Here is a 27,371-nt window from a genome sequence, read left to right on the forward strand (position 1 = left end):
TGAACCCGGGACATCCACACGCCGGGCCAATGCTCTACTACAGAGCAAACCAGCCAGGGCCCAAATATTTTTTTAAACTGAGGTATACCTTATACAGGAAAGTACACACATCTTAAGTATACACCTTAAAGAACTTTTTCATGTATATACTTTGATTGATAAATACTCCCAACACCCCATAAAGCTCCCTCATGGTCTTTCCCTGTCAATTTCCCCATCTTGAGTTAACTACTGGTCAATGCTTATCACTGGGAATAAGCTTCTTAACTTTATATAACTGAAAGCACAAAGTACTCACCAGTGTCAAGCTTATTTCACTCAACAAAATGTAAGATTCTTCCAAGGAGCACTGGTAGTTCTGGTTTTGTGGCTCTTAGAATTCTGCTGTATGACTGGGCCACCACCAACACATTCTCCTGGGGGTGGACACTGGGCTGTTTCGTTTGGGGCAGTCAGCATCAAAGCTGCAATGGACGTGCTTGTACAAGTCTTTTGATGGCCATGCACTCAGCTCTCTTGAGTTTACAACTAGGGTTGGAGTTGCTGGGTCAGAAGGTTCATCTTTATGTTGAGCTTTAGAAGACACTGCCAAAGAGCTGCATGCTCCCTTGGATCAGGATGTGAAATCCTACTGCTCCACATCTTTGTCAACACCTACAGGAACTGTAGTCATGCTGTTAAGTTATAGAGTCATCTCACAGGCATTTAATGTTTTCAATGCAATGATCCAGAGCACCTTTCAAATGCTGATTGATCACTGGGACATTTTCCAGAAGGTGTCTGTTCACGCCCCTTTTGCCCATTTTAAAATTGGGTGTTCTTTTCCCAGTCTGTGGCAGGAGTTTTCACTGTCTTCATGAATGTGTCTTTTGATAATCAGTTGTTCTTAATTTTAGTGAAGTCTTTAATGGGTAGTAGCGTTTGTACCTTGTTGAGGAAGTCTATGCCGACCTCAAAGCCATGAAGATTTTCTCCCATGCCTCCTTCTAAAACTTGGTTTTACCTTCCACATTTATGTTTCTTTTCCATTTCAAATTAAGACATGCGTATGATGTGAGGCAGGGTCAAGATTCTTTTATACATGGATAAAAGATCAGTAGGACTTTTTGTAAAGTCTACCCTTGGCCCACTGAACTTCAAGGGTCTTTATCATTTTGGTAATTTTTAGTTTCCCTCACAAGAACATCATTAAGAAAAAAACACAGGGCTCTACTGTTTTCATTGGATTTCTGCAGAGTCCATATTTTACCGTCTATATTTTGTGTGTGTGGAATTTACCTCAAAAGTGAAGTTTGTAAATCAGCATCAATATGAACATGTTTTGGCCCTGGTCAGTTGGCTCAGTGGTAAAGGCTCAGCCCAACATATGGATAATCTGGGTTTGATTCCTGGTCAGGGCACACTAGAGAAGTGACCATCTGCTTCTTTATCCCTACCCCCCCTTCTCCTCCCACAGCCATGGCTCAATTGGTTCAAGCGCATGGCCCAAGTGCCGAGGATAGCTCTAGGGAGCTTCAGCCTCAGGCACTAAAAATAGCTTGGTTGTGAGCATGGCCTAAGATGTGCAAAGCATCAGCACCAGACAGGGGTTGCCGGGTGGATCCTGGTCAGGGCACATGTGAGAGTCTGTCTCTATCTCCCCTCCTCTAACTTGGAAAAAAAGAAGAATATATATATATTGACACGTTTTTAGGTCCAGCAATTGAACTCACACATTCCTATTTTTTAGTTTGCCATTTGTTTCTCTTTGATAAGATTCTCTTTTAAGGTCAATTTGTATCCTTATGTGGATAACACAATTGTCACCACCCCCAATATTTCAGGATTGGTAAAACTCTCTCCAAATGATGCACCAAGCTCACACCTGAACACTGTTCCCTCATACAGATGAAAATTCTTCCTTCTAGTGTTCATGACTAACTGCAAAACGCTACTATAAAATCGAGCTGTGCAGCCCTTCTGCATGGGGACAGCCATATTGGCCAGTATGCACCAGAAAGTGGAACAGGACACTGGGAAGCAGAAGCACAAGCAGAGATCTGAGCAAGGTGCAAACCTTGTGTCCCTGGGCACCTTCTGTAGCTCTGCACAACCCACCCTGTGCTGGCAGAATGTGCAGTCTTCCTTGGATGCTGTGGGAGAACAACTACTTTCCTCTTAGTATTTAAATGGCACTTGTGATCCACAAACAAATCCACTGCAGTGAAAGCACATACTGTCATGTGTTTGGTGCTGGTGAGGATGGGGGTCACAGCACCTGGAGTGGTCAGTCAACATGTGGCTGACCTGTAATGGCCTAGTGTAAAAACTGGGCTTGTTTGTCATGCAAATATGGGGACAATGCAGTGAGGATGGGGGAGCCTACAGAGAGAAAGTCATACCCTCCCTGGTCCAGCAACTCCAGCCTCCACTAGAGACCACTGGCCATGAGATCAGCGCCCATCACAGCATAGATCCCGTCTCCTACTTGCTAATCTCTAACCAGTGGGTCAGCCCTCAACCTGGGGCCACCACCTGCTGTTGCCTCTGCTGGAGACTCTCTCCCAGACCTGTTTTCCTCAGGGCTCCTCTGCCTCGCCATCACACTGACTTCCTGCTCCTCGTGCTGATACTACTCATGTGCTTCCTTTTTCCAGAATGCCAGTTTCACAAGGGCAGGGGCACTGCGACAGAAGAGACTCAGCCAATGTTTGTGGAATGACTGAGCCAATTACGGGCTCACAGGCACACGGGAGGCCACGCAAGGCACCTCTGAGGACCCCAGCGTCTGCCCGCCCGCCCCATCCCTCAGCTTACCTGTCCTTATACTTGATCACAGCATCCACAATCTTCTTCATCTTCTTGGTAAGGTTGGGTGGGTTGGGGGAGAGCTTCTCAGCAGGTGGCCGCCCGCGTTTCTTTTGCTTCTTACTCTCCTCATCCTTGTCACGGCTGCGGGTGCTGGTGGTCGGGGTGGAGGAGCCGGCGTCGCTGTCTCGCTTGCGTTTCCGCGATGATTTCTTCTGCCGGACCTCCTCTTCGATCTCCTCCAGCGTGCCCTCCTCGATGGCCTTCAGGGTCAATAGTGGTAAAATAGGACAGCCAGCACCGAGGTTGACAGGCAGAGGCCGCAGCTCAAACCCGTGGGGTCTGGCTGGGGCGGACACACACCATGGCTCTCACAGGCCAGCTCTGCCTCCCCAGAGCGCACCCTGCCCACGCCCGTCCTTCACAAACACAGGTTTATATGATGCTTATGAACTAAAGAGTCCTATCTTCACTGTGGGAGCCTGTGGAATGGACTCGTGTAATCCCTCCACCCAGAAGTGACATTGTTAACACTTGTGCTCTGGATTCACTGCATCTTAATTTTTCTTTTAATTTGGGGTAAAACAGATTCTAAGTGCACAGCTCAGTGGCATTATGTACATTCACATTGTGTGCAGCCACCACCACCAACCAGCACCAGGATCTCTCTACCCTTCACACATGCTTGTGCACCACTGAGAAAGCAAGAAATCATATACCCACGTACCATATCATGACTCATGTTTTTGCTTACTATATACCGGATGTATTTCCTGCCGTTTTTCTGCAACATAATTTGTAATGGCTGTTTAGTATTTAATTGCACAAAGGGCTCTGTTGATAGGCATTTGGGTTATTTCCATTATTTGGTGCGGGCATGGCTGTTCTAAGCAATGCCATGACTGAGAACAATATTAATTTAAAAATCATTCCAATTTATTCATTCTGAAGGATAACTTGTACATTTATCCTTGAAAATAAAAAAAGGGAAGTCTAGTTTCGAAGGCAGCTTGGAATAGAAAGTAGGGCCTGGACCCAAAGGATGGGCTGGTCACTTGTCTCTCTCATTTACCGGCTGTGATGATGAGCTGGGCAGGGGGCCTGGCACTAAGGACAAAACGGCAAACGAAACTAGACGGATACTAATCAGACAAATTTCAATCATGTCAAGTGGCAGGAAGAAGGGTGAGTGGGGCTCTGATTGTGAAGCAAACATGTCCTGCTTAGGGGTCAGGGAGAGCTTCCTAGAGGAGGTGATACTGAAGCCGAGAACTGAAGGGTGGGGGAGGTAAAGGCATCCAGGTCAAAGGAACGTCACGGAGGGCATGCGGCAGTAGGAAGGACTGAATGCACGTTGGCATGGGGCAGGGTGTATACTGTAGGCCCAGGGGAGTAGGTTAAATACTGTCCCCCAAAATTCATATCTACCTAGAACCTCAGAATGTGATCTTATCTGGAAATAGGATCTTTGCAGATGTAATTACTTAAAAATTAAGCAAGATGAGTTCATCCTGTGTTATGGTGGGCCCCAAATCCAATGAGAGAGACCTTATGAGAGACAGAGAAGGCCACACAGAGGGACACAGGGGAGAGGTGATGTTAAGACAGAGGCAGAGTGGAATGATGTGGCCACAAGCCAAGGAATGCCAGGGACACCACAAGCTGAAAGAGGCAAAGAAGAATCCTCCCCTAGAGCCTTCAGAGGGAATGGGACTCTGGTAACACCTGGGTTTCAGACTCCCAGCCTTCTGGAACTGTGAGAGAATAAATTACTGTTGTTTTAAGCCACCACATTTGTGATAATTGTTATAGCAGCCCTAGGGATATCTAAAACCAGGGTCTCTGGTCCCATTGCCAGCAAGGCAAGAGCCAGGAACATTCTGAAGGATTTTGGCACATATGGTATCAAAGTAGCTGTCAAAAGAGTGGTGTCAAAAAAAAAAAAAAAAGAGTGGTGTCAGCTATACATCCACCACTAAGAGAGTCAAGTGCCTGTTTTGAGCAAATTAATTCTTTATTAATGTAAATTTTATTGAGTACAACATACAAAAAGGCATGTGCTCAATGTGCAAATTCTTAAGTCTTTTCAACAAATGGTGCTGGGAAAACTGAATAGCCACACGTAAAAGAATGAAGTTGGACCTAACTTTTTGCCATATACAAAAATGATATCATGTAATGATACCATTTATGTAAAAGCTAAAACTCTCAAACTCTTCCTTAAAATTAGGTGTAAATCTTATTAGTGATTTTGCATTTGGTGATGGATTCTTAGACATAATACCAAAGGACAATCAATAAGAGAAAAACAGATTAACTGGATTTCATCAAAATTAAAATCCTGGGTGCTCCAAAGGACACTATGACACTAAAAGAAGATAACCCACAGCAAAGGAGAAAATATTTGCAAATCACACATCAGGCAAGAGACTTGTAGAAAAGACATGCAAGTGGCCAATAAGTACATGAAAAGCTCAATGCCATTAGCCACCAGGGAAATAAATTCAAAACCACGAAGAGCTACTTTATACCATTAGAATGGCTAAAAACAAACAAAAAGTCCCAAAAAACCAAATAACAAGTATTAACAAGTATACGGAGAAATGCCCTCCTGTTCTGCTAATAAGAATGTAAAATGGTGCAGCTGTTCTGAAGAATCCTTTGGCAGATCCTAGTTACTCAAAAGGTTAATCACAGAATTACCACATGATCTAGCAATTCCACTTCTAGGTATATACTTGAAACCTGAGATAAATCAAAGCATATGCCCTCACAAAAACTTGTACACAAATGTTCACAGAATTATTCACAATAAATAGCCAAAAAGTAGAAACAACCCAAGTGTCCATCAACTGATGAATTGAAAACAAAATGCAGTATATTCATTTGATTCAAAACATGACTCAACCTTGAAAAGAAATATGTGCTTACAGTATGGGTAAACCTCGAAAATATTTTGTCTAGTGAAAGAAGCTGAACATCAAAGGATCACATATTGCATGCTTCTTTTCTTTTTTTTTTTTTTTTTTTTTTGTGGCAGAGACAGAGAGAGTCAGAGAGAGGGACAGATAGGGAAGGGGGAGAGATGAGAAACATCAATTCTTCATTGCAGCTTTTTGTTGTTCATTGATTGATTTCTCATATGTGCCTTGTGGGGGGCTACAGCAGATTGAATGACCTCTTGCTCAAGCCAGCGACTTTGGGCTCAAGCTGGTGATCTTTGCTCAAACCAGATGAGCCCACGCTCAAGCTGACGAGCTTGGGGTCTCGAACCCAGGTCCTCCACATCCCAGTTCAACGCTCTATCCACTGTGCCACCACCTGGTCAGGCACATGCTTCTTTTCATACGAAATATTCAGAATAGGGTGACTATCAAGGGCTAAGGGAAATAAAAGGATGGGAAGACAGCTAAGGAGAAAACGACTTCCTCTGGGATGATTAGGATGGTCTAAAATTGATTTGTGAGAGCAGCTGCATGGCTCTGTAAACACAGTGAAAACCGTTGACTTGTACATCTTAAATGGTTGAATTCTACAGTATATATTACAGGGGTCCCCAAACTATGGCCTGCCGGCCGCATGTGGCCCCGAGGCCATTTATCCGGTCCACGTTGCACTTCCGGAAGGGGCACCTCTTTTATTGGTGGTCAGTGAGAGGAGCATAGTTCCCATTGAAATACTGGTCAGTTTGTTGATTTAAATTTACTTGTTCTTTATTTAAAATATTGTATTTGTTCCCATTTTGTTTTTTTACTTTAAAATAAGATATGTGCAGTGTGCATAGGGATTTATCCATAATTTTTTTAATAGTCTGGCCCTCCAACGGTCTGAGGGACAGTGAACTGGCCCCCTGTGTAAAAAGTTTGGGGACCCCTGGTATATAAATTACACCTCAAAAACATGTAAACAAAACATTATTAGCATCTGGGCAAAAGGCAATGACTGTCTCAAAAAGTGAAACTGGTGACATCCCATGGAAGCTGTTATGGATCTGTAATAGAGTACAAGTCCCCTCGTTGGGAGTCTTCTTCTTGGCCCTGGGGCCCTGGGCCAGAAAACAAGACCCACTGCCTGCCCCATGTAAAGGTCCGCATGGCTCCCTGGTATGTTTCAATGCCCCTCTCATGCACAGCTCAGCAGGCGACTTCACAAGTATGGGGTTGTCTGAGCTCCCAGGCAGGGACCGGGTAGCAGTTAATCCAGGGGAACCCAGGTATATGACCACAGGCAGCATCTCTCATTTTGGGATGTGGCACTCAGCGGGGTGCAGCAAAAGCCACTACCTACCTTCTGGGAAGTGTTGCTTCAGGGACATCTTTATGAAACAACTTCCAGGTTGGATTTTTCTAATCATCACCTCTGCACTCACAGCCCCGAACATGAAGAGGTGTCTGATTTAACACCGTAACCCCAGTGTAGATGCAGTGGGCCCTGGGCTGGGACTGAGTGCCACCTGCTGAAAATGGGTGCTCATGTCACCTCTATGAGCAGCTGTGGCTGCCAGTCTTGTCAGCAGCTCACTCCCTGCTCCAAGCCTGACCAGGAGTCCAGGTCCTAGGGATGATGTGCTATGGGGGTGATATGTCCCAAGCGGGGCAGTCTGACCCGGCAGCACTCCCGATCGCCACGCAGGGAGACTGGATACTCACTAGTCTGTAGCTGTGTTTCCTATGTACAGGCATGCAGGAGAACTGCACCTGCTGAGATCGGCAATGTTTTACTTTAATCTCACGAAAATGTGAACCCTCACACCTGAAACGGTCAGCCACACTCAGCAGTGAGTTGTGAGCTGTGTGGTGATGGCGCTGGTGCTCCTTCCTGCATCTGGTCAGGAGGAACTGAGCAAACCTGACCCCATGTCAGAAGTACTGCTGTCATAAATGAAAACCAAGAACAGCCAAAGGGAACCTGCTCAGGTTTCACACAAAGGCAGAGTCACAGCATCACAGTGGCTGAGTCTCTCCTCCCCCAACCTGCCCTTCGCCGGCCCTCTCTGGCATGTACCTTGAGCCACTGCTTCTCGGTCAGCGAGTCGCTGTAGTCCACTTCCTTGCGGTGGCGAGAGCCACGGCCAAACATTTTCTCCTCTTCCTCCTCACAGGTCAACCGCTCCACCTCGGCGTCGTCCTTTATGATCCATGAGGGGAGCTCATCCTCCTCCATCAGGCGCGGCTTCCTCTTGGGGTTGCGAGCTTCCTCACGCCTGCGGTCTAGGTCCATGCGCTGGGGAGCAAGGGGAGGGTGGGGACAGAGGAGGAGGCGTCAGCACAGGGAGAGCCAGCAGGACAATCAAGGGGGCATGTTGACAAGAGATTGTTTCTTGGCTTTGGGGACCAATGCCACAACAGTATTTAAGTAGCAGCTCCGGGTATTGCTATGGCCAAGGTGACCTGGCTCCTACGTCAGTTCCTGGCTACAGGCTCTGTTTTAGGGGCAGAGAACACTGGAAAGAGTGGAATGGCTGCAGAAGGGGGGCCTAAATGGGGTGACAGCTTCAAGGTATAGCCTTGCCAGGAGGCACAAGGCCTGCTGGGGCCAAGACCCTACCTAATTCCATGCTTCCCATCCAGGAGCAAGCAGTATTGGTAACCAAGGTCCTCACTAGTCCCTTGGCTTTGGACAGTATTAATACTCTCTGAAAGGGAGCCTCAAGGACAGAAAACTCAGGAGGACAGGCACTTGGGGACTGAGGGTCACAAATGGGAGGGCTGGGCACGTGTCCCACTATCCCTCTGACACCCTTAGAACATGGAAGATGGGTCAGTTAGAAGGCACTGTGTGGCCGCTCCATTACTGTCACTGAGGTTTTGCTGTTTGAAGTTGTCAGGGAGGAGCATGTGAACCCCTCCAGGCTCCCAGATTCATGTGGGTGGAGTCCCTAAAGTTGTGCTGGGCAGAAACGCCACCTCTACCTTGCCTGTGGCACTTACCATGAATAAGTCAAATTCTTCTTCATGCCGGGCAATCATCTGATTCACGGTCTCGTCGTCGGGCACTTCGTCTTCTTCCTACAAGATTTCATGTGGTTAGTTTGAGGGTGGAGAGGCCACGGTGGGCGGCGGCCGGGCTCAGGAGGCGAGCGGCGGCATCCATGGGAAATGAGCTGGTGGTCCCAGTCCGGCTGCGGTGGATGGGGACCCACACGGCAGCGAGAGGCACACACGCACACGCACACGCACGCTCCGTGGGATCAGGGGCCTTGCTGGCCATCTCAGCCGAGAAGCCGAGGATTGAATGGGCATGGAGACTGAACTACCCCTCTCACCTTTAGAGGTGGCTCCTCCAAGTCGGGGTTGACGCCCGCTGGCGGAGGGGCAGTGTGGGCGAAGCTGGCACTGCCGCTGCCCGTGCTGCAGTGTCTGCTCTGTGGATAAATAGAGGACTTCAGTCTCCAGGGCTGTCAATCCGGCATCTTTCACCAGCAGTTTAGAAAAAAAAAACCACTTCAAAGAAAAAGCAAGTACTCATCCTCTTTCCTTTCAGCCCACACTCCCTTTACTCCAAAGGGATGCAAAAAAAAAATAAGAGTGCAAAAAAGGTAAAAAAAAAAAATGAAAGCCGCTCATGCATTCACCACTCACGCTGGGGAGGGGGTCGGGGCGGCACTGCCCTCACCTCATCCTGCTCCTCGTGCTCCAGGATGGCCTGCAGGAAGGCGCGCCTCTCATGGCTGGAGGACTTCTGGTCAAACATGCCAGCCTGGATCACCTTCTGGTCGACATTGAGCTTGTACTTGGCCGCGGCCAGAATCTTCTCCTCCACGCTGTTGACTGTGCAGAGGCGGAGCACGCGCACCTCGTTTTGCTGCCCGATGCGGTGGGCTCGGTCCTGCGCTTGCAGGTCCTGGGGAAGAGACATTGGTGAGGACCAAGCACGTTCTTTCGAGTTTTAAGGGGAAGTTGACCTTGCGAAGCCACTGGGAAAGGTGGGGGGCCTTCTGATTACTGTGTGCCTGCCTCCTGCCTGGCCATCCTGCCAGCCCCGACAAGCAACTGGATGACTAGGGTTAGGTACAGGACATGGAGCCTGTGTCAGGATGATTTCATCCTGAGTTCATGCAGAAGTGCCACTTTCTACCTTAGTGAGGTTTGAGAAATGCTCAAGAAGACAGCACAGATTTGGAGGACAACCCCTGGGGTGGTTCTATTACCAAGGAGCTCCTGTCACAGCTGCACAGCTCCCCTAGCCTACCCCAGGAGGGCTCTGCACTCGGTGTGGCTGCATCATACATATAAGGTATCGATGACAGGATGGGGGAGGAAGGCAAAGCTGGACAGAATGTTGGCGATACCTGCCTTGGTTGTGAACCCTAGCACTTCCTGGCTATGCAACTGGGCCTGAGTCCAACATCTCTGAACCTTAAGAATCACTGTGTTGATCCAAGCCCCTCTCCTAGCTATTGTGTGAGAGGGGAGCAAATGGGCGTTAGCCCAGTGCAAAGTGTCGAGAAGCTCCCATAAAGTGACAGTCATGATTGCCAACACTATTTATATCATCACTCCCATGAAATCCTGTGCCTGGGGACTGGTGCTGCGTGGGGCTGAACTCAAAATTAGCACCCAATGGGGGCGCCAGAGGCCACACCCGGTTGGAGACAAGAGTACCCTGTGTCCACTGCTCTGCACTTGGTGTGGCCAGCATAATTCCTGGCAGGGCCGGCACTTGATGACAGCTTCTAGGCCCTGCAGTGAGCTTAGTGGCCTCTCATGTGACACAGGGAGGACAGGGCTCCACAGGAGCCTCTGCCTGCTGTCTGCTTGCTAACAGGAGAGGCACTCCCCAACCATCTCTTGGGAAACTGGCCAGCTAGCAAGGTCCAGGTAGGAAGTACTCCGTAAGCTGACAGTACAAAGGGACACTAGCAAACAGCCAGCATATCTGTCCATCAGATGGGTTAACAGAGGCTGCCAGGCTGTGGTAAGGGTATACTCACACCCCATCGGTGGGAGATAAACCTTGGGAACAATCTGGAGGCCACTTGGGCAGAAGCAACTATGTCATGAAAGGGGACACACTCATGGACCAAGCACTCCCCTTTCTCAGGGTTGACCTGGCTGGTGCTCTTGAGAGAGGAAAATAGGGATCCCACAGAAGGACCAGTGGTCATGCCATGAAACAGAAACCCAGAGCTGACTAATGGCTGGGTGGAGACCCAGTGTGCTCACAGAGTTAACACACCAGCTGCTAAAGGGAAGGGGTATGTCCTGGAACATGCTGTATTTTTGGGAAAAAGAGAACACACAGAGTAGATGCTAGCATACGCTCAGAGAAGAGCAGATGGGTGAGGAAGGGGAAAGTGGACTCTACATTACTATGAGTTATTGATATTTGCATTAAAAAAGTTATTTTATAATAAAACAGGAAAAAGTTGAATATTTTAAAATGATCATTATCTATAAAACATTTCATCCTTGTTATCTACCAGCACATGCCCCTGTGGAAGATATACACCAAGGGTAAGAGACAGAGCAGCGTATCCAAAATGCAAAACTACACCCCAAATTTTTACACAAGTGAGAGAGTGCTTGCAACACTGAAGCAGTGATCACTGCCTGCTAATAGCATTGGGGCATTTCCACTTTCTTTTGAAAAAAAAAATTTTTTTTTTTTTTTTACAAAGAGAGAGAGTCAGAGAGAGGGATATACAGGGACAGACAGACAGGAACAGAGAGAGATGAGAAGCATCAATCATCAGTTTTTTGTCGCGACACCTTAGTTGTTCATTGATTGCTTTCTCATATGTGCCTTGACTGCGGGCCTTCAGCAGACTGAGTAACCCCTTGCTCGAGCCAGCGACCTTGGGTCCAAGCTGGTGAGCTTTGCTCAAACCAGATGAGCCCGCGCTCAAGCTGGTGACCTCCGGGTCTCGAATCTGGGTCTTGCGTATCCCAGTCCGACGCTCTATCCACTGCACCACTGCCTGGTCAGGCTCCACTTTAACATCTGTATAATACCAGGACTTTCTTAGTTGTAGGTGCTGTTGATGCTGCTCCTGGGCCTGGGAGATGCCAAGGAAGCCAGTGGCCCTCAGGATAGTGGACAGGGTCTCCCCAAGGCCTCAAGCCTCTCCCTCAGGGTGCCAGCAGCTTGTACCTGGTGAGGGTTCCAGTCACTGTCAAAAATGATCACAGTGTCGGCTGACTGGAGGTTCAGGCCAAGCCCACCGGCCCGGGTGCTGAGCAGAAAGATGAAGTACTCAGAGCCCGGCTCGTTGAAGGTCTTCAGCAGCATGCCCCGATCCTCCGCTTTTGTGGTTCCTACCAGGTGGCAAGGAGAACAGGGTTAGTGGGTGACTGGAGATGGGGGGGTAGGTGGTAGTAAGTAGAGACACAGAGGGACACCTATGTTGGAGACCAGAGATCGCACACGCACATGAACCACAGGGGCCACCTGAGCCACGGCTACCTTTGTTCAACTCATGGCCCTGAGATGCAATTATTGAGCAACTCGGATTTACAGTGACAGTACTGAATGACGCTCTCCTCACCCCAGGTGAGAATGAGCCCTATAGGGATGGCTGTGCCTCCTACGTATAAACTGGGAGTGATATAAGAACTAGACCAGGTCGGGGCTGAAGCCCAGCAAACATCCAGGCAACAAGGGCTGCCACAACAGTGCTATTGTTACCACTATCCCCTGCCTGCCCAGTTAATGTTGCTAACACTGCATCACAAAAAACTGAAATAAGAAACTGGCCAGAGGCTAAGAGCCTGCCTTTAACCCTACTGCAATGGAATTTTTTGGCTGACAGAGAGAATCATCTACAAGCAAACACAGAGGAGGCTTATACCAGGCACTTGCATCCCTTTGGACAGGACAGGCTTCCAAGAATTACAGGAATTCTTGGGTGATGGCCCAGGATAAGATCCTTAGCATCAGGAGTGTCAGAGAGATATCTAGGCTCCTCATGTTGCTGCCAACTCAGAGCAAAGATGCTTTGGCAAACTTAGGAACTATTTCTGGTGATGAAACAAAAATTAAACACTTCCTGTCACTCAACTACATATCCCAACGAACAGTGCAAAGGCCTGCTGCCAGCTGGAGCCTGCGTTCCTGATATACCCACAGCTGCAGCAGATCTGAGGAGGGGCTGAGACCTCAAGTGGGGCAGGGGCAGGAGGAAGGCCACCTCCCCAGATGCCTGGCCTGTGCCTCACCTTACCACTCTGATGATGGAAGGTTCCAGTTTTCACAGTGTGTCACCAAGCCCCCACCCTTTCTCCATTCTTCACCCATGTGGCAGAGAGCATGAGAGGTCACTGGGATGAAACATACCTAAGTCACAAAGTCCTCATCCTTATGAAGAGAACTCTTGTCATGGAAGAAAAAGAAAAAAGAGGTAGGTAGATAGACACTGGGGTGGGTGAGAACATGCTTTCCAAATACGGCCTCTCCTTTGGGTGGGTTGAGATGGTGACACAGAAAAGAACAGGTCCTCTCATAGGATGGAGAGGCAGCTGGACAGGTAAAGGCATAGAGGGGCAAGGTGAGATATACGATCAGATTGTGTTTTTAAAGGTTGCACTGGACAGAATTCCAAGAACAGGCTGAGGAAGGCAAGATTCGGGGCAAGTTCTGGGTAGAGGCAGGGAGGGCAGAGACCAATATCAGCCCAGCAACCATAGTCTGTGGTCTGTGAAACCACAGTCCCACAAGATGCACAGTGAGAGACAAAACGGGCAAAAAGGTCTAAGGTGCCCAGTCATGGAGATGGACTTGGCAAAATGCTTAAAGATTCTGAGGATCTCAGTGGGGAATGAAGAAACCTGCTTAACCATGTTCACCCCAGTGGTTCCCAAGTTCATTTTTCTCATGAACCCTATTCATTCCTGCCATCTGACAGAGAACGGAGACTCCCTCTAGAGCCCGCTTGGCCAGCTGACATATCACATCACATGTTCTGCATGCTATCAGCATTGCACTCAGCCCCCTCCAGTCCCAAGTTCCCAGGAATGCAGAACTTCCTATGAGAGTAGGGGTCACAAGTACTGCCTGCAGGGGGTCTTGCTACTCTCACCCCTGCTTCCTTCCCTCTCTTTCCCACCCTCAGTGCTCAAGGTTTTGGCAGGCACAAGCCTTATCCCAGCTCCAGGCCTGACCAGTGACAGCTCCACATCCTCATGGGAGTGGAGATGGGCATGTGGCTCAGAGCAGCCCTGGACCTCTGGGGAAGTAACGGACTGCCTCTCTACCGGGGACAAAGCAGGCAGAAGGGAAGCCTGGAGAGGATGCTGGAAGAGAAAGGAACCAAGAGGTTCGGAAAAGCCCTTCCAATATCATCTGGACACCTGGATCCAGCTGTACCTAAAGCAAGGTAGCACTTGGGGTTCAGTTATGTGAGCCTATCAAGGCTTTTTTCTTTATGCACACTTCCAAACAAAACAGGACTGCTGGGTACCCCTTTAATCACTGGACGCAATGTTGTAATGCCAAGATCCAGCCACTCCCCTAGGTCATGGGGTACCACCATGCCTGATCCAGCTATAGTGCTTCTAGAACCCTCCCGCCCAGTCTGAAGCCTGCGTAAGTAAGCATGCTGCTACGTTCACTCCTGCCAGTACTCCCAGTCTCTGGGCCTCACCCTGCCTTGCAAGGGAGCGCATACTGACCAGGAGCTTTGGCAGCAGTGGATAATGAGGACCCTTAAGAAATGTCTTCTCTTGGTCAATCATACTCACCATCGAGTCTGAGGTATTTAAAGCCACGATAAGCAAAATAATCTTCCATGATTGTCATGAGGGAGGTCATCTGACAGAAGAGCAGCACTTTATGGTTGGTGGCACGAAGTTTGGGTAAAATTCTATCAAGGAGCTCGAATTTCCCTGAGGCTCGGTACAGGTCCAACCTGGTAAACAGAGGTAAGAAAAACACAATGTTAAGGACACTGCAGGTGGGCAAAGGAGGCACAGCCTCATCTCTAGGCTGACCTGAACCAGCCTACACAGGCTGGTCATCGGGGTCAAGGGCACAGAGTGGCTTCTGAGGCACACCCCCTGTCCCTATAGAGATTCAGCAAAGCCAATTCAATCCAACTAAAATAAACTCAGGCCATCTTTGGTCAAGGATGACCATGTAATCACTGTCCAACTTGGCATACCTACAAGAGTGAGTGCTCTCAGTAACTGTGCTGCAACGTCTCCATTTCATTCAAGAACCAGGAGCAACAGCTCACCCTGCAGTGCTCACAGCGAACTACACAGGGCTAAGGGCCACCGCAGCAGTCACGCTAGTCTACAGCCCCCGGCATACAGATGTGGAAACTCAGGCTGGGGGACAGCACAACACGGCTATTGCTGTGCTCAGGCCAGGACTCAAACCCACATCTCTGGGACCCCAATATGCAATATGGAATAAAAAAAATACAACTCAAAATAACTTTCTGCTCTTAAAGATGTGGTGCCTCTGCACTCAGAAGTGGTTTAGTATTCCAGAGAAACAATGGTGGCTTTAGCTATAAGAATGTTTCTATTTCTAGCAAGGCTACTGGCAATGGCAGTACCTGGAGGCAGCTTCCACGCCCAACACCAAGAGCTTAATGAAGCCTGGGCTGCACTTCACAAACAATGCACGGGAAGGTGGATAGCACACTATATTAAGGATTTCTGTTGGCAGTCAGAGTTTAGGTTCAGAGTGGTTAAGAAAGCTGTTAAGATTCACAGAGGCTAGAGGAATGCAGCAGGGCAGAGCCTAGAAACCAGGTCAGCCTTAGGAATTCTGCCTCCTGGGATTAATGGTGGGTAACTCTCAATGTGTGGAGAATATTAATTTTCTTCTTTGAGTTTATCTGTATTTTCTACAATTTCTGCCACAAATATAGTGCCTTTGAAATTGGACCAATTTAACAATAGCAACAAAACGAAGGAAACATGTAGGAAACACTATCACATGGCCCACCTGCCCACCCCACCCAACCGGGACGCTTCTTACCCTTGGACAATGCCGCCAGTAAACCCCAGGTGCTCAGAAAAGGACTCCTGCAATGAAATGAGAGAGAATTCAGTGGGGGTGGTTCGAGGCGGGGGCAGAAACAGGCTGCCAGCGCCACACCTCTGATCCCTAAACCAGTGCTCAGTAGTTGCCCACAGTGGCTCCGAGGCCACTCATAGATGTCAAACGCAGCTTTCCTATCCCATCCATGTCCTTTCCCTCGTGTTCTTCCAATGAAGGAAAGAAAATCATGGTAAAACATTCTTAACCACCAAAACGAGCACACAAGGATGGAAGTGCTCAGACCATCCTGGGAGTGCTGAAAAGGAGTCCCAGAGTCATCAGGGGAATCCCAGAGACCCTGAAATGTTATACCAAAAAACACAGACATGTACATGCTTTCCAAAAGTAGGAATCCAAATTCTCAAAGGGCATCATAACCCAAAAGGTAGTGATGCTATGATGTCATGAAGAGGAGAGCTCTGGGTTGATGCAATGACCTAGGACGACCCCATATGTCACCAAGTGGGAAATGTTAGTATGTCAATGACCAGAGGCAGTGTGACCTTATCAGATGGAAAACAACCCAAAGAAGAGTTTCCTAATGCTTTGTGGTTATCTAAGGATAGGCTTTCAGGGGCTTCCATTTCTATCAAACATTTTTCCTATAGTTTAGATTTTTTCCCATAAGTATATACAAACAGAAAATCAACAGAGACAGATGTATAGGCATTGCTTACTCAAAATATTATAAACTTTTTAAGTTGTCAGGGAGAAGCAATCTAGCTCTGCCGACAGGCTCGGCTAGACCTGCTGTCCTGGTGATGGGTGTCCCGGGGCCAGGCAGGGGGCCTCACCTCGATGTGCTGGAACATATATGGGTGGTTGCAGATCTTCCTCAGTTGCATGATGGTGTTCATCAGGGTCTTGGTGCCGCCCTTGCCCTGCGGAGGAAGGAAAGAGTCTCCGAAATCAGGTCTCGTCCGGGGGTAGAGGGAGATGGGTGGTGGAAAGGGGACTGTGAAAGGAGAGAAGCTTTCGGGGCAGACATGGCTTGTGGCAGAGATTTAGGACTGAGGAGCTGGCTCCTGTGGGGGCTGGAAGCCAGCTCCGGGGGAAGCAGAGACTGCCTGGCACACTGGAGGGGTAGAAGGCAGGGAGGAAGAGAAGTAACACTGACAGAGTGAGGCTGAATCACAAACGCTTTACAAGACCAGTTTCATTCTGGGCACTGGGGCTTTAGGCAGATAGGCCATGACTTAGGAAGTTCTTTGGCTACAGGGTGAAGGAAAGATTCACTGATGAGTGGGTGCTATAGGACAGAAGTAAACCAGGAAACACGCTGCTGCCACAACTCAGGTAAGAAAGGGCCCAAACAGCCTAACCAGTGGTTGCAGAGTGGACAGAGCATTGACCTGGGATGCTGAGGTCCCAGGTTCAAAACCCCAAGGTTGCCCTTTGAGCCCAAAGGTTGCTGGCTTCAAGCCGAAGGTCACTGGCTCGGCTGGAGCCCTGTCCTCCAGCCATCAAGGTAAGTATGAGAAGCAATCAAAGACACAACTACGAGCTGATGTTTCTCATCTAAGGAAGGGAAGTGAAGGATGGAAGGAAGAGAGGGAGAGAAGGAAGGGAGGGAGGGAGGAAGGGCCCAAACAGAACATCTATAGGAGGAAATGGGAGGTAGAGCCAAGCTTGAGGCTTGGGCACGGAATCAAGAAATCTGGGAGGATAATTTCAGTTCTGGTGAGGGGAGCTGGGGGGAAGGGAGTACTGGGACGTCAGAAGGCAGCAGCCTGACCAGCCCCCACTCCTCTACACTGAAAAACTCCCCCCCACGCACACGGCACTTGCTAATAAGGTGAGGGGCTGAGTGGTCATGGCTGCTGAGGCAGCTTCTTCTCAGCTGGGAAGGCAGGGCTCATGAGAACAGTCTAGCTGTGGGAGTTAGTGCTGGGACCCATGCTGCCAACTGTCCCACTGCTGCACCTGTGGGGGCTCCCATTTCATAAATGAAAAAAATGCCCGACCCAGATAACAGCTGACTTGGGAGGGTCTTGGGGAACTAAGTGTGCCCCTAAAACAGGGCATGAGTCTCTGATCCCCACAGCCTTACTGACACAGCCTGTTAGCAGCAGCTGTGACTTAAATAATAGTTCTGCAATGTCTTTGGGATCACCACCAGATCGGACCTTGACCACAATAATAAACTCCAAGGAGGTGAAAGGCCTGTTGGTTACAGGGTGCTCAAGCCCCACACACCCAGATGCCTCCAACCCACCCGCCCTGGTGGGGAGGTGGGGCCAGGCCAACCTTCTTGTCCTTCTCAGAGCCATCGGTCAACAGCACCCCCTTGGCCTGCATGTGCCGGTACAACACACGCTGTAGGGCAGACATGTCGCACTTGATGACGTATTCCACCTGCAAGGGGTACACAGCACCATCAGGCGGGTCCTAGTGTCCCTGAGTCTAAGCCCCCACCTGGACCCATTTGTTTCTGAGGCAGGATGTCTCTTGGGAGCACTGGATGTGTGCTTTGATCGAATTACATGAGGGTGACGGTGAAGAGCACTAACAGTTGGGGGCATGAGGGTACCCAGGGTAGAGGAACATGGAGGGGAATCCTGGGCTGCTCTCACCCCTACAGCACCTGCTTCCCTCCCTCTTTCCCACTCTCAGTGCTCAAAGTTCCAGCAGGCACAAGCCTTATCCCAGCTCCAGGCCTGACCAGTGACAGCTCCATGGCCACATGAGCAGTGAAGAGACAGGCAAGCAGCTCACAGCAGCCTAATGAAGGCCAGCCCTTGGACCTCCAGGGCGATGACAAGCTGCCTCTCTAATGAGGACACACTTGGCCACATTCTGAAGGCCTCTCCACAGCTAGCCAGAAAACAAAGGACAAATGTGACCGAAGGGGTAACTGTAGCCAGGAAGGCCCAACCCACCATGGGTGAAGAGAAGAGCCCTGGGGAAACCTGTGGTACTGGTTTCCTGAGCAAGAATTCGGGGCTATCTCATGGTGGGGAGCAGCCCAATCCTGAGAGCCCATGGCCTCCAAGCTCTTCTGGCGTGAGGAAATTCTGTGCTCTAACCTCACACCCCGGCCTTCCTTTAGTGATCCGTACGGGGTAGGTGACCATCCCCATGAAACCATAGGCCAGAGACACCAAGAGAGGCACCTGACGGGCCCACCCTGCAGAAGCCCACACAATGCTGCATTGTGGCTTCTATTTAAAATCGTCACATTACCTTTTCAGGCAACTGAGCCTCAACCTCCTTCTTAAGCCGCCGGAGCAGGAAGGGCCGTAGCACTTTGTGGAGACGACGAATGATGAGGATGGTCTCCTCCTCGTTCAGGTCCACCTGGTACACCAGGAGAGATGTAGACCAAGCGTTACTTACAGAGGCGGGGCAGGGGCAGACGCATGGGGAGGCGTGCACAGGGTCATCTGGAGTTAGCTGGTGCCCAGGTCTGAAATATTTTTTCCAGACTGCCTTCTGCTTGATAGAGCTTGGCAAAGTACCCTCTTCCAAAACACCAAGGATCTGGGTCCTTCCCTAGAAACAGCAGGACATGGAACAAAAGGCCCCAGGGCACCACGTTCCATAGGCCTTATAAAGAGAAACACAGCAACACACTATTGTGTATAATACACACCCCGAAGTAACACACACCAATACCACTCGTGTGCTTGGAAACCCAACTGCACATCTGAACGAAAGCTAAGTGGCACAGTGGGGGCCACATTCATAAAATATCTGATGTAAATGATGATTCTTATGGAGGACTCGCCACCCTCCCCACCACTGGGAGCCCCACATCCACTCTTATTTTAGCTGCCACAGGAAGGAGAGGAAGAGATACTGCTCTCCCAGGGTGATTGCTACTCTGGGAAAAAGTTATATTTTAAAAAAGTTTTTTTTAAGTGAAAAATAAGATGACACCTGAACTTTTCTTCTGTGGGTCCCCTAAAAATATCTCTTAGCAAAGCTTTTGCTCAACCTGAAAGTAAATGAAACTAGAGCATTTGCACCTCAGCTCTTGGGATGGGAGTCCTGGGACTCTTGGAAAGGCCTCAGCTTCTCCTTCAGAAGGGCTTCAGGCTAAGAAGCCCTTTTGAAGATACCAAGAAGGGAACACCTTGTAAACAATGCTGGTGAGGCACAGACACCATATCTGTGCACATGGTGTGGTGGCCCCAGCTGTCCTGCACCTGTGCAAGGAAATCTCATAATCGGGAACTAGTGGGCAGTGACACTCCTCATTACCCTCCGCAGTGGGACCTACTTCCTCAGCCTCTGGAGGCCTAGCTGCCTTTACCACAAAATGCAGCCAACTCACACACAGCTCAACCCCACAGCACCACTCTTAAGCCAGCTTGAGGAGTTCAACAAAGGATGTAGACCTGGCCTCTGAAAGCCCACGTGCCAGTCTGCTTTTCAGACTGACAATGCCACTCGTGACTACAGACCTTGAGATACGAAATATACTGGCCATAGAGCGCTTTAAAAACAAAATACACAGAATCTGATCATGCTGCCCCTGAGACTGGAAACTTCCAAATTCCCCACTGACCTTAGGGTGAAACCTAAACTCCCTAGAGGAACCCACAGGCCCCTTGGGCCATCCAGCTGCATCTGCACAACCCTGTGTTGGCCCCACAGCTGCCTCAAGGCCATATTCCTCACTGTGCCCTTGCTGGGTCTAAAGTGCAGCTCCAGGGAAGCCCTGAGTGTCTCCTCAGAATTCACCCACATGATCACTGCTCTTCTCTGGGGCCTGCATGCCTTCTCCACCCTTGTTCCATGAAGACATGGACCCCAGCCCTGGCACCTAGCAATCCCAGCCCAGTTTGGTAGGCACTCAATGCACACCCAGCTCCTGAGGATAGCCCACGATCATGGTTCCCTGCCCCACCCTGCTACCACATGGCTGGCCACACACACCTACCTTTTCTCCAGTCATGGCAAAGGGCGCATTGAACCACTGCTCAAAGGTGCTGCAGCTCTTGAAGATGGTGGGCAGCAGAAAGTTGAGGAGTGCCCAGAGCTCAGGGAGCTTATTCTGCAGTGGCGTGCCTGTCAGCAGCAGGCGGCGAGGGGCCACATAGTGTGTGTTAAGGACCTGTGTCAGTTTGCAGTGGTGGTTTTTCATGCGGTGGCCTTCATCCACGATCATGTACTTCCAACGGATCTGCAGGCCCAAAAGCAAGCGTTCAGAGGAAAGGCTGTGGGGTTACCTGAGCGATACTCTCACAGCCATTAGGCAAGACGGTTCCAGGAGGAAGAGCCATTGAGGTGGAAAAGGTGGGCATGACAATGTCCCAACAAAGGACCACCTCACTAAGACATAGCCACACAATATGACTCTATAAAGCACGGGATGAGGACAGACTGACGGAGACATGCCCCTGCTGTGAGATGAACAAAGCAAGTTGCAGAAAAGTACTCTGTTTTTTCCCCCAAAATTATATATGCTAATATGTAGCAGAGAAAAATCCCCCAAACAGCCTACCTCCCACTGACCAGAGGGGCCCACTGGTGGGGACAGGATGCATCTATAGGGAAATGTGGTGCAGCAGTAAGTACATTCTACAATCAGCAAGCTGTGCCTTCTAAAGGTAGGTGTGGCACAGGCAGGTTCAGAGCATAAGCCTGGGGGTCTAGGGCTGCACCATGAGCCTGTTGGTGGCTACACATCTGATGGATATGGGCTTAATGCTGAGTCTATCCGCACTGATAGACTCAGCCTCCTGGGGGCAGTGGGGCCTGAGTAAGGCAGTGCATGTCAGAGGCACATCTGACTGCAGAGGGTGCAGCAGCCCTCTCCCATAAGAAACCCCTATTGCAGAGTGTTATTTAAAGCTGCTGTTAGATGGTTTTGTGTTGTTAGAGGGTGACCCGCACACTGGACAGCTATTCTCTGGGCCTCACTTTCCTCACCTGTGGGCTTAAAGATACCTATCAAGCAGCCATTATCATTTTGATCCAGCCCCAGAGCTGTGGTCACTTGTAAACATCTCCTCCATCCCTAGATCAAAGACTCTACCCTCTGTTGTACTCCACTGGATGGTTAGTGGTGAGACCAGATACATCATCTATAGCCTCGCCCCCTCCTCAAACCAGGAAACAAGCTTTTTGTAGACAAGGAATGGTGTCTGTTTTACATCTGGGACACAGTATGCTCTCAGAAATTCACTATAGCCTAACTAGAGCCACCTTCACAACTACGTCAGATAAGAGGTCTGCACAGCCCCCATGAATGTACCAGCCCAGCAGCCCAAGTCCGATGGGCCACGCGGCCTCAGACAGCTTCTTGGGCGGTTTCACCATGGCTGTGCTGGGGGAGGCACAGCCACCAGGAAGGGAGAGCTGAGGTCTCTTAAAGACAGGTAAAGAGAAGGCTAGCTTCTCCATGGCCCTACCAAGGACACTGCAGGCAGGCATCTTTGGGCAAAAGCCCCAGGAGCTCATCCATGTGCTACATAGACAACCTCATCTCTGGACCTAACCCTGGGCCAGCCTGGGACAGTCAGGCAAACCCAAGGTCACCTTGACTAGGACCTTTGACACACACACAGCAGCTGTCTTTATATACATCTGGAGGGGAATCAGTGAAAAATTACTTGCAAGGGGTGTTGAGAAGATGTGAAGTGTGACACAAACGTGACAATCTAGGACTGGGCAAGATTACATGCTCCCTGACAATACTGAGCACCTAGGCCGGGTGTTTTACATGAGAACACACTACCTTTGCAAGGATGTGCTTGTCTTTAATGATGTACTCATATGTCGTTAGCAAGACGTTGAACTTGCCACTCCGGAGCTGTGGGACGAAAGCACGTCTGGCTGCTGGAGAGCCCTGTGAAGACAACAAGATACGCACATGTCAGCCTCCCAGGGATGTGGGGGTCAGGTCACAGCACCCTGATCAGGGAGGAGAGCTGGCCAAGGCTGCTGGCTCCTGTCCTCCAACCCCAACCTGCCGAGTACCAACTGCAGGAAGCAGAGAAAGGCCTGTGGGCCACTGGCAGCCCGGGCGTTCTGGGAGGCTTGCTGCTTGCACCACCATTTGCCTCAGTCCCAGTGACCAATCAGCTACCTGCCTCTTCCTAGCTCCCATTTCAGGCCTCCAAGCTAGAAACCAGGACCTCCTCCTATAAATCTCACACTCGAATGCCAGCTACCAAGATCACCCCACGATGGCAGCTCCAGCCTATTTCCCATCAGCAAATCAGCCCCATCCCTCTTCCAGGTCCAAACTCCTGAGCTATGTGACCAGGGCCAGCATTCTCCAGGCTCATATTTTAAACAGACTGATCTTCACTGGGTCCCATAAGCTTTTGCCAGAACTACTTAGAACTCCTCAAATGTACCAAGTTTTCCCCACACATGCTGTTCCTTCTGCTGAGACCCCCTCCCCATCATGGGCAAAGAGCCTGGACCTGGGAGCACAGTGGTCAGGCACAACCTGACTCTGCTACTAAGTGGCTACATGAGGCTCAGAAGTTGGACCTTACAGACCAGTCTTCTGTCGCCACCACGGGGCCAGATACCTCTGTTTCCCCATCAGGGCAATAAGTAACATTAATCCCCACTTCACAAGGTAAACTGATCCTAGATAAGTCATTGTACTTGAATGAATTTCAACCAAAGCTCAGGTGAGAATAAGATTCTTTGAGACTACATCAATGTCACCCACAAATTAGTCTGTAACTTTACTTAAAAATAAGCATTACTCCCCAAAATAAATAAATGATCTCAAACCTGCATTACCACCATGATCCCCGGTGTATAACACAGGAAATGTGCACAAATGCCTCATGTTATCAATCCAAATTGACTTCCTTCTTCACTAATCTGCATTTCCTACTCTTCTACCCTGCCCTCCCCTATGTTCACCTCCTCAGGCTGTGACATACCTTGTAGGACACCTTCACCACGGAGGGGGCCCACTTGTCAAATTCGTATGCCCAGTTTGACAGCGTTCTGATGGAAACAATGAAGGAACAGTCAGGTCCTATTCAACCAACAACAGCTCACTGTTCATACCAACCTCTGCTGGGAAGTGAGGGCAACGTGACCGTGACCCTCAGAGCTGGAAGAGTAACTGATCGTCTCCAATGGCGGCTGAGTGAGAGAAGGAAAGGAAGGTGCCCCAGGTGGAAGAAATAGGGACACACAAAAGTATAGCGGTGTGGACAGGGTCAGGGAGGAGCCTGGGTCAGCTTGAGCAGGAGACAGGAAGTAAGAAGAGAGCTAGACTCAGAGGTTGAACCTTAGAGACGAGTTCTCTGTCACCACTGTGGGGGTCAAAGCCCTCTGTGAGAATAAGCCATGTGCTGCAGCCCTGTTGCCAGGAAAAAGGCACAGGCTGACGGTGCTCCGTGTCAGGTTCAGAACCATGTTAGAGATCATGCTATGGAGAACAGGGAGTATGGGAGATACCACCTGGATCTTTATGCCAGCTCAAAATAAAAATGGCAGCCACTGTGGGCTCCTGCCCAGTAAGACACAGAATGAAGACAGTGAGCAGGTAAGACCAAGCCAGATTCAGGCAGAGGACTGGAGGATCAGGAACAGATAGGAGTGAGAACTTGTGGCTGCTCCTCCATGGGGTGAGCAAGGCCAAGAAAAGGACTGAAAGATAGGAAGTAACTGGATATGGGGGCCGGAAGAAGGTTTGTAAGGAGGGATAGGTCACTTGGGATTATGAGACAGAGGCATTGGAGAGGGTGATGACAATAATAAAGCCAAATTCACAAGTGAGCAAATTCTCAGAAAAATACTGGGACACAAAGTTTTGGGTAAAGGAGGTATCTCACTCACAGAAAGTCTAGACTGGGTGATTTGTAAAGACAGGATTCAAAGGCTGAGTGGCAGACTGCTCAGTTCCATGTGGGTGGTGGTGCTGTTTCTACCTTAAACTCACAGCTCCCAGGCTCCTTGGCAGGCAGGGCCAACCAAGTGGACACAGTCGGAATTAATAAGATTAAAACTCGAGTTGCTGGAGTGAATGCCAGGGAAAGCAAGTTCTTGAAGGAGGGTGAGGAGCAAGGAGACTCAGTGCCATATGCTCTTGCTGCCCTCTGCCCTTCCCATTATGCTGGGAACTGAGATGAGATGATGGGAAACAGTGCAACCATTTTGCAACCATGAGGTAAGAAGTTTGATAGCAGAAGTCACATGCTAAGAATGAGTAAACAGAAAAGTGCAGGACCCAGGGGCCATGATGGCACCTTAAAACCACTGGGCCCGCTTCAGATGGCCTGGCCCTAGACTGACTTCTCCCTACTAAGGATCAGTAGGATTTCCCTGGTCTAGTCACTGAGGTCTGGCTTCTGTTGAAGGGAGCAATGGGGGAGCCCAAGAGAGAGAAGCCAAGGACTACTAAAGCCTGAAGTGTGGGGACCATGTGCAATAGGAGGGGAGAAGGGCCAAGAAAGATTCAGGGGGTGATACGAGGAGACAGATGGAAGACAGAGGTCAGTCAAGAGGGAGGCAAGACAAACTCACAGTGGAGAGCTATACATCCCAACTGGTGGATGGGACAGCTGAATGCTCAAAGTCAATAAACATTTTCTAGGCACAGATCTTCTGGCTTGGAGGAGGTGACTTCTGACAGACTGGACCCTTGTCTGGATGGAGCATGGGTGTAAAAGGCTGATGATCAACACATGGCATAACCTCACTAAAGGGAATGGCCGAAGGTACCAACTTAAATAACCTTCAAAAAAATGTGTTTTAATTGGAAACTGTAAGCCTCAAGATGAAAGGAACTGGATCTAAACATAATACTCTAGGTGGTAAAGTTGGTTCTCACAGGTTAACTATTGTGAAAATGCTATATATGTACACTAGAAACAAAAAAATAAACAAGGAGAAAACCCTAGAATGAAGCATGCGGTCCTAGCTGAGACTAAAATATGAACATGTTTTGCTTAATAAGAGATACTGTCCATTCTGGGCTCTTATAATGACAGAGCCCAGTATGATATAAAGAACCACACAAATGGCCTGACCAGTGGTGGCACAGTGGATAGAGTGTCGACCTGGGACGTGGGATCGTACACAACATCCCATGGTCGCTGGCTTGAAGCCCAAGGTCGCTGACTTGAGCAAGATATCACTGGCTCAACTGGAACCCCCAGGTCAAGGCACATACAAGAAGCAATCAATGAAGTGCCCTAGCTATGAGTGATGCTTCTCATGAAAAGAGAAATCCTCTATTTGGCACTTCTCACAGGAATCATCATTTCAGGTGAGATTTAACTGATAGATGCTAAAATTACTAATAAAATATAATGACAGACAAGGTATTTACATGGTTTCTAAGTGCCATCCCAAAAGAGACCTAGAATTACAAAGGAGAGCTCTTAGATTTATGTGGGGAAATGGGCAGACCCCACATTACCAAGGCCAAAGTTATCTTCATCTCAGGCCTCCTGACATGAGGCCCCAAAAAGGGCACAGCATCCCTCTTAAGGCAGTGGTCCCCAACCCCCAGGCCGCGGACTAGTACCGGTTTGTGGGCCATTTGGTACCGGTCCGCAGAGAAAGAATAAATAACTTACATTATTTCCATTTTATTTATATTTAAGTCTGAACAATGTTTTATTTTTTAAAAATGACCAGATTCCCTTTTTTTACATCCATCTAAGACTCACTCTTGACGCTTGTCTCGGTCACGTGATACATTTATCTGTCCCACACTAAAGGCCGGTCTGTGAAAATATTTTCTGACATTAAACTGCTCCGTGGCCCAAAAAAGGTTGGGGATGACTGACTTAAGGGATTCTCCCAGAATTTCAGAAATGGGCACATCACACATACACAAAGTCAGAGGAACAGCCAGTATTCAAATGTCAAGATTATAAAGGAAGAAGACAGACTTGGGAACTGTCACAAACATTAACAGAGAATGTGACAACAAAACGCAAAGTGGGATTAGGGACCCTAAAAGATTATTAATGGGGGAAAGAGACAACTGAAGAACACCTCTAGATTCATTAACAGTACTAAGTCACTGTTCCCTTCCTGGTGTTAACTGTCCTGGGTTATGTAAGATTTCGGAGGCTAGGTGAAAGGTAAGTTTAGGGATTCTTTATACTATTTTTGCAATTATTATAAATCTGAAACCATTTTAAAATGAGAAGTTAAAAGTAAAAAACCCAGGTTACAGAACAGCACACTGGAGAAAGCCGTGAGAGATGAAGTCACACCCTGCGGGAACAGAGAGGGCTGTGAGGCTGTGCACAGGCAAGTGCAGTGGGAAGCTGAGATGCCAATTAGGTCTGACCACCAGGGAGGAAGTGGCACGGCACCTGCCAGCTTGGACCGCCTACTGCACTGGAAACAGTCCTCTCTACGAAGCCTGCTAAGGCAGCTTATTTTATGTCACCAAGAGGGAAGAAAGGCAAAAAAAATAAAATAAATTTCTCCAAGTTAAATTCTTGTGGGATACTGGTATCCGCACCCACGGGTGTGTGGCCACTGGGCCTGGCAGTCTTAAAGGCAGGACGCACGAGCACTCGGCTTCCCATTCTCCCTTTCATCTACTGATCTGATGATGACGTGGTCCCTACTGAGTGCTGGGCAGAAATTAAGGGGTTCCCTTTCAGGGCCAGGCCAAATGCACACACAGTAAGCCTGACATCAAA

At 49.0% G+C, this 27,371-nt stretch overlaps 1 protein-coding gene across 5 annotated transcripts in view; it reads right to left on the reverse strand.

The window, feature by feature from the left end:
- SMARCA4 (SWI/SNF related, matrix associated, actin dependent regulator of chromatin, subfamily a, member 4) overlaps positions 1-27,371 on the reverse strand; it is a 97,188-nt gene that overhangs the window by 16,733 nt on the left and 53,084 nt on the right. For 2 of the 5 annotated variants that reach the window (XM_066346040.1, XM_066346033.1), the window contains exons 17-29: positions 23,634-23,700; positions 22,463-22,573; positions 20,663-20,905; positions 18,961-19,074; positions 18,025-18,132; positions 16,572-16,658; positions 15,715-15,761; positions 14,466-14,632; positions 11,881-12,044; positions 9,403-9,630; positions 8,718-8,795; positions 7,792-8,010; positions 2,797-3,050 (exon numbers count right to left, since the gene is read on the reverse strand). In XM_066346040.1, the coding sequence (XP_066202137.1) occupies positions 2,797-3,050; positions 7,792-8,010; positions 8,718-8,795; positions 9,403-9,630; positions 11,881-12,044; positions 14,466-14,632; positions 15,715-15,761; positions 16,572-16,658; positions 18,025-18,132; positions 18,961-19,074; positions 20,663-20,905; positions 22,463-22,573; positions 23,634-23,700 (1,887 nt within the window). Of the gene's footprint in view, positions 1-2,796; positions 3,060-7,074; positions 7,488-7,791; positions 8,011-8,717; positions 8,796-9,052; positions 9,152-9,402; positions 9,631-11,880; positions 12,045-14,465; positions 14,633-15,714; positions 15,762-16,571; positions 16,659-18,024; positions 18,133-18,960; positions 19,075-20,662; positions 20,906-22,462; positions 22,574-23,633; positions 23,701-27,371 lie in introns of those variants that run through there. The other 3 variants (XR_010746643.1, XM_066346021.1, XM_066346011.1) reach the window with 3 other exon arrangements.

The sequence above is a fragment of the Saccopteryx leptura genome, chromosome 1 (assembly GCF_036850995.1).
Source record: "Saccopteryx leptura isolate mSacLep1 chromosome 1, mSacLep1_pri_phased_curated, whole genome shotgun sequence".
Classification (NCBI taxonomy): domain Eukaryota; kingdom Metazoa; phylum Chordata; class Mammalia; order Chiroptera; family Emballonuridae; genus Saccopteryx; species Saccopteryx leptura.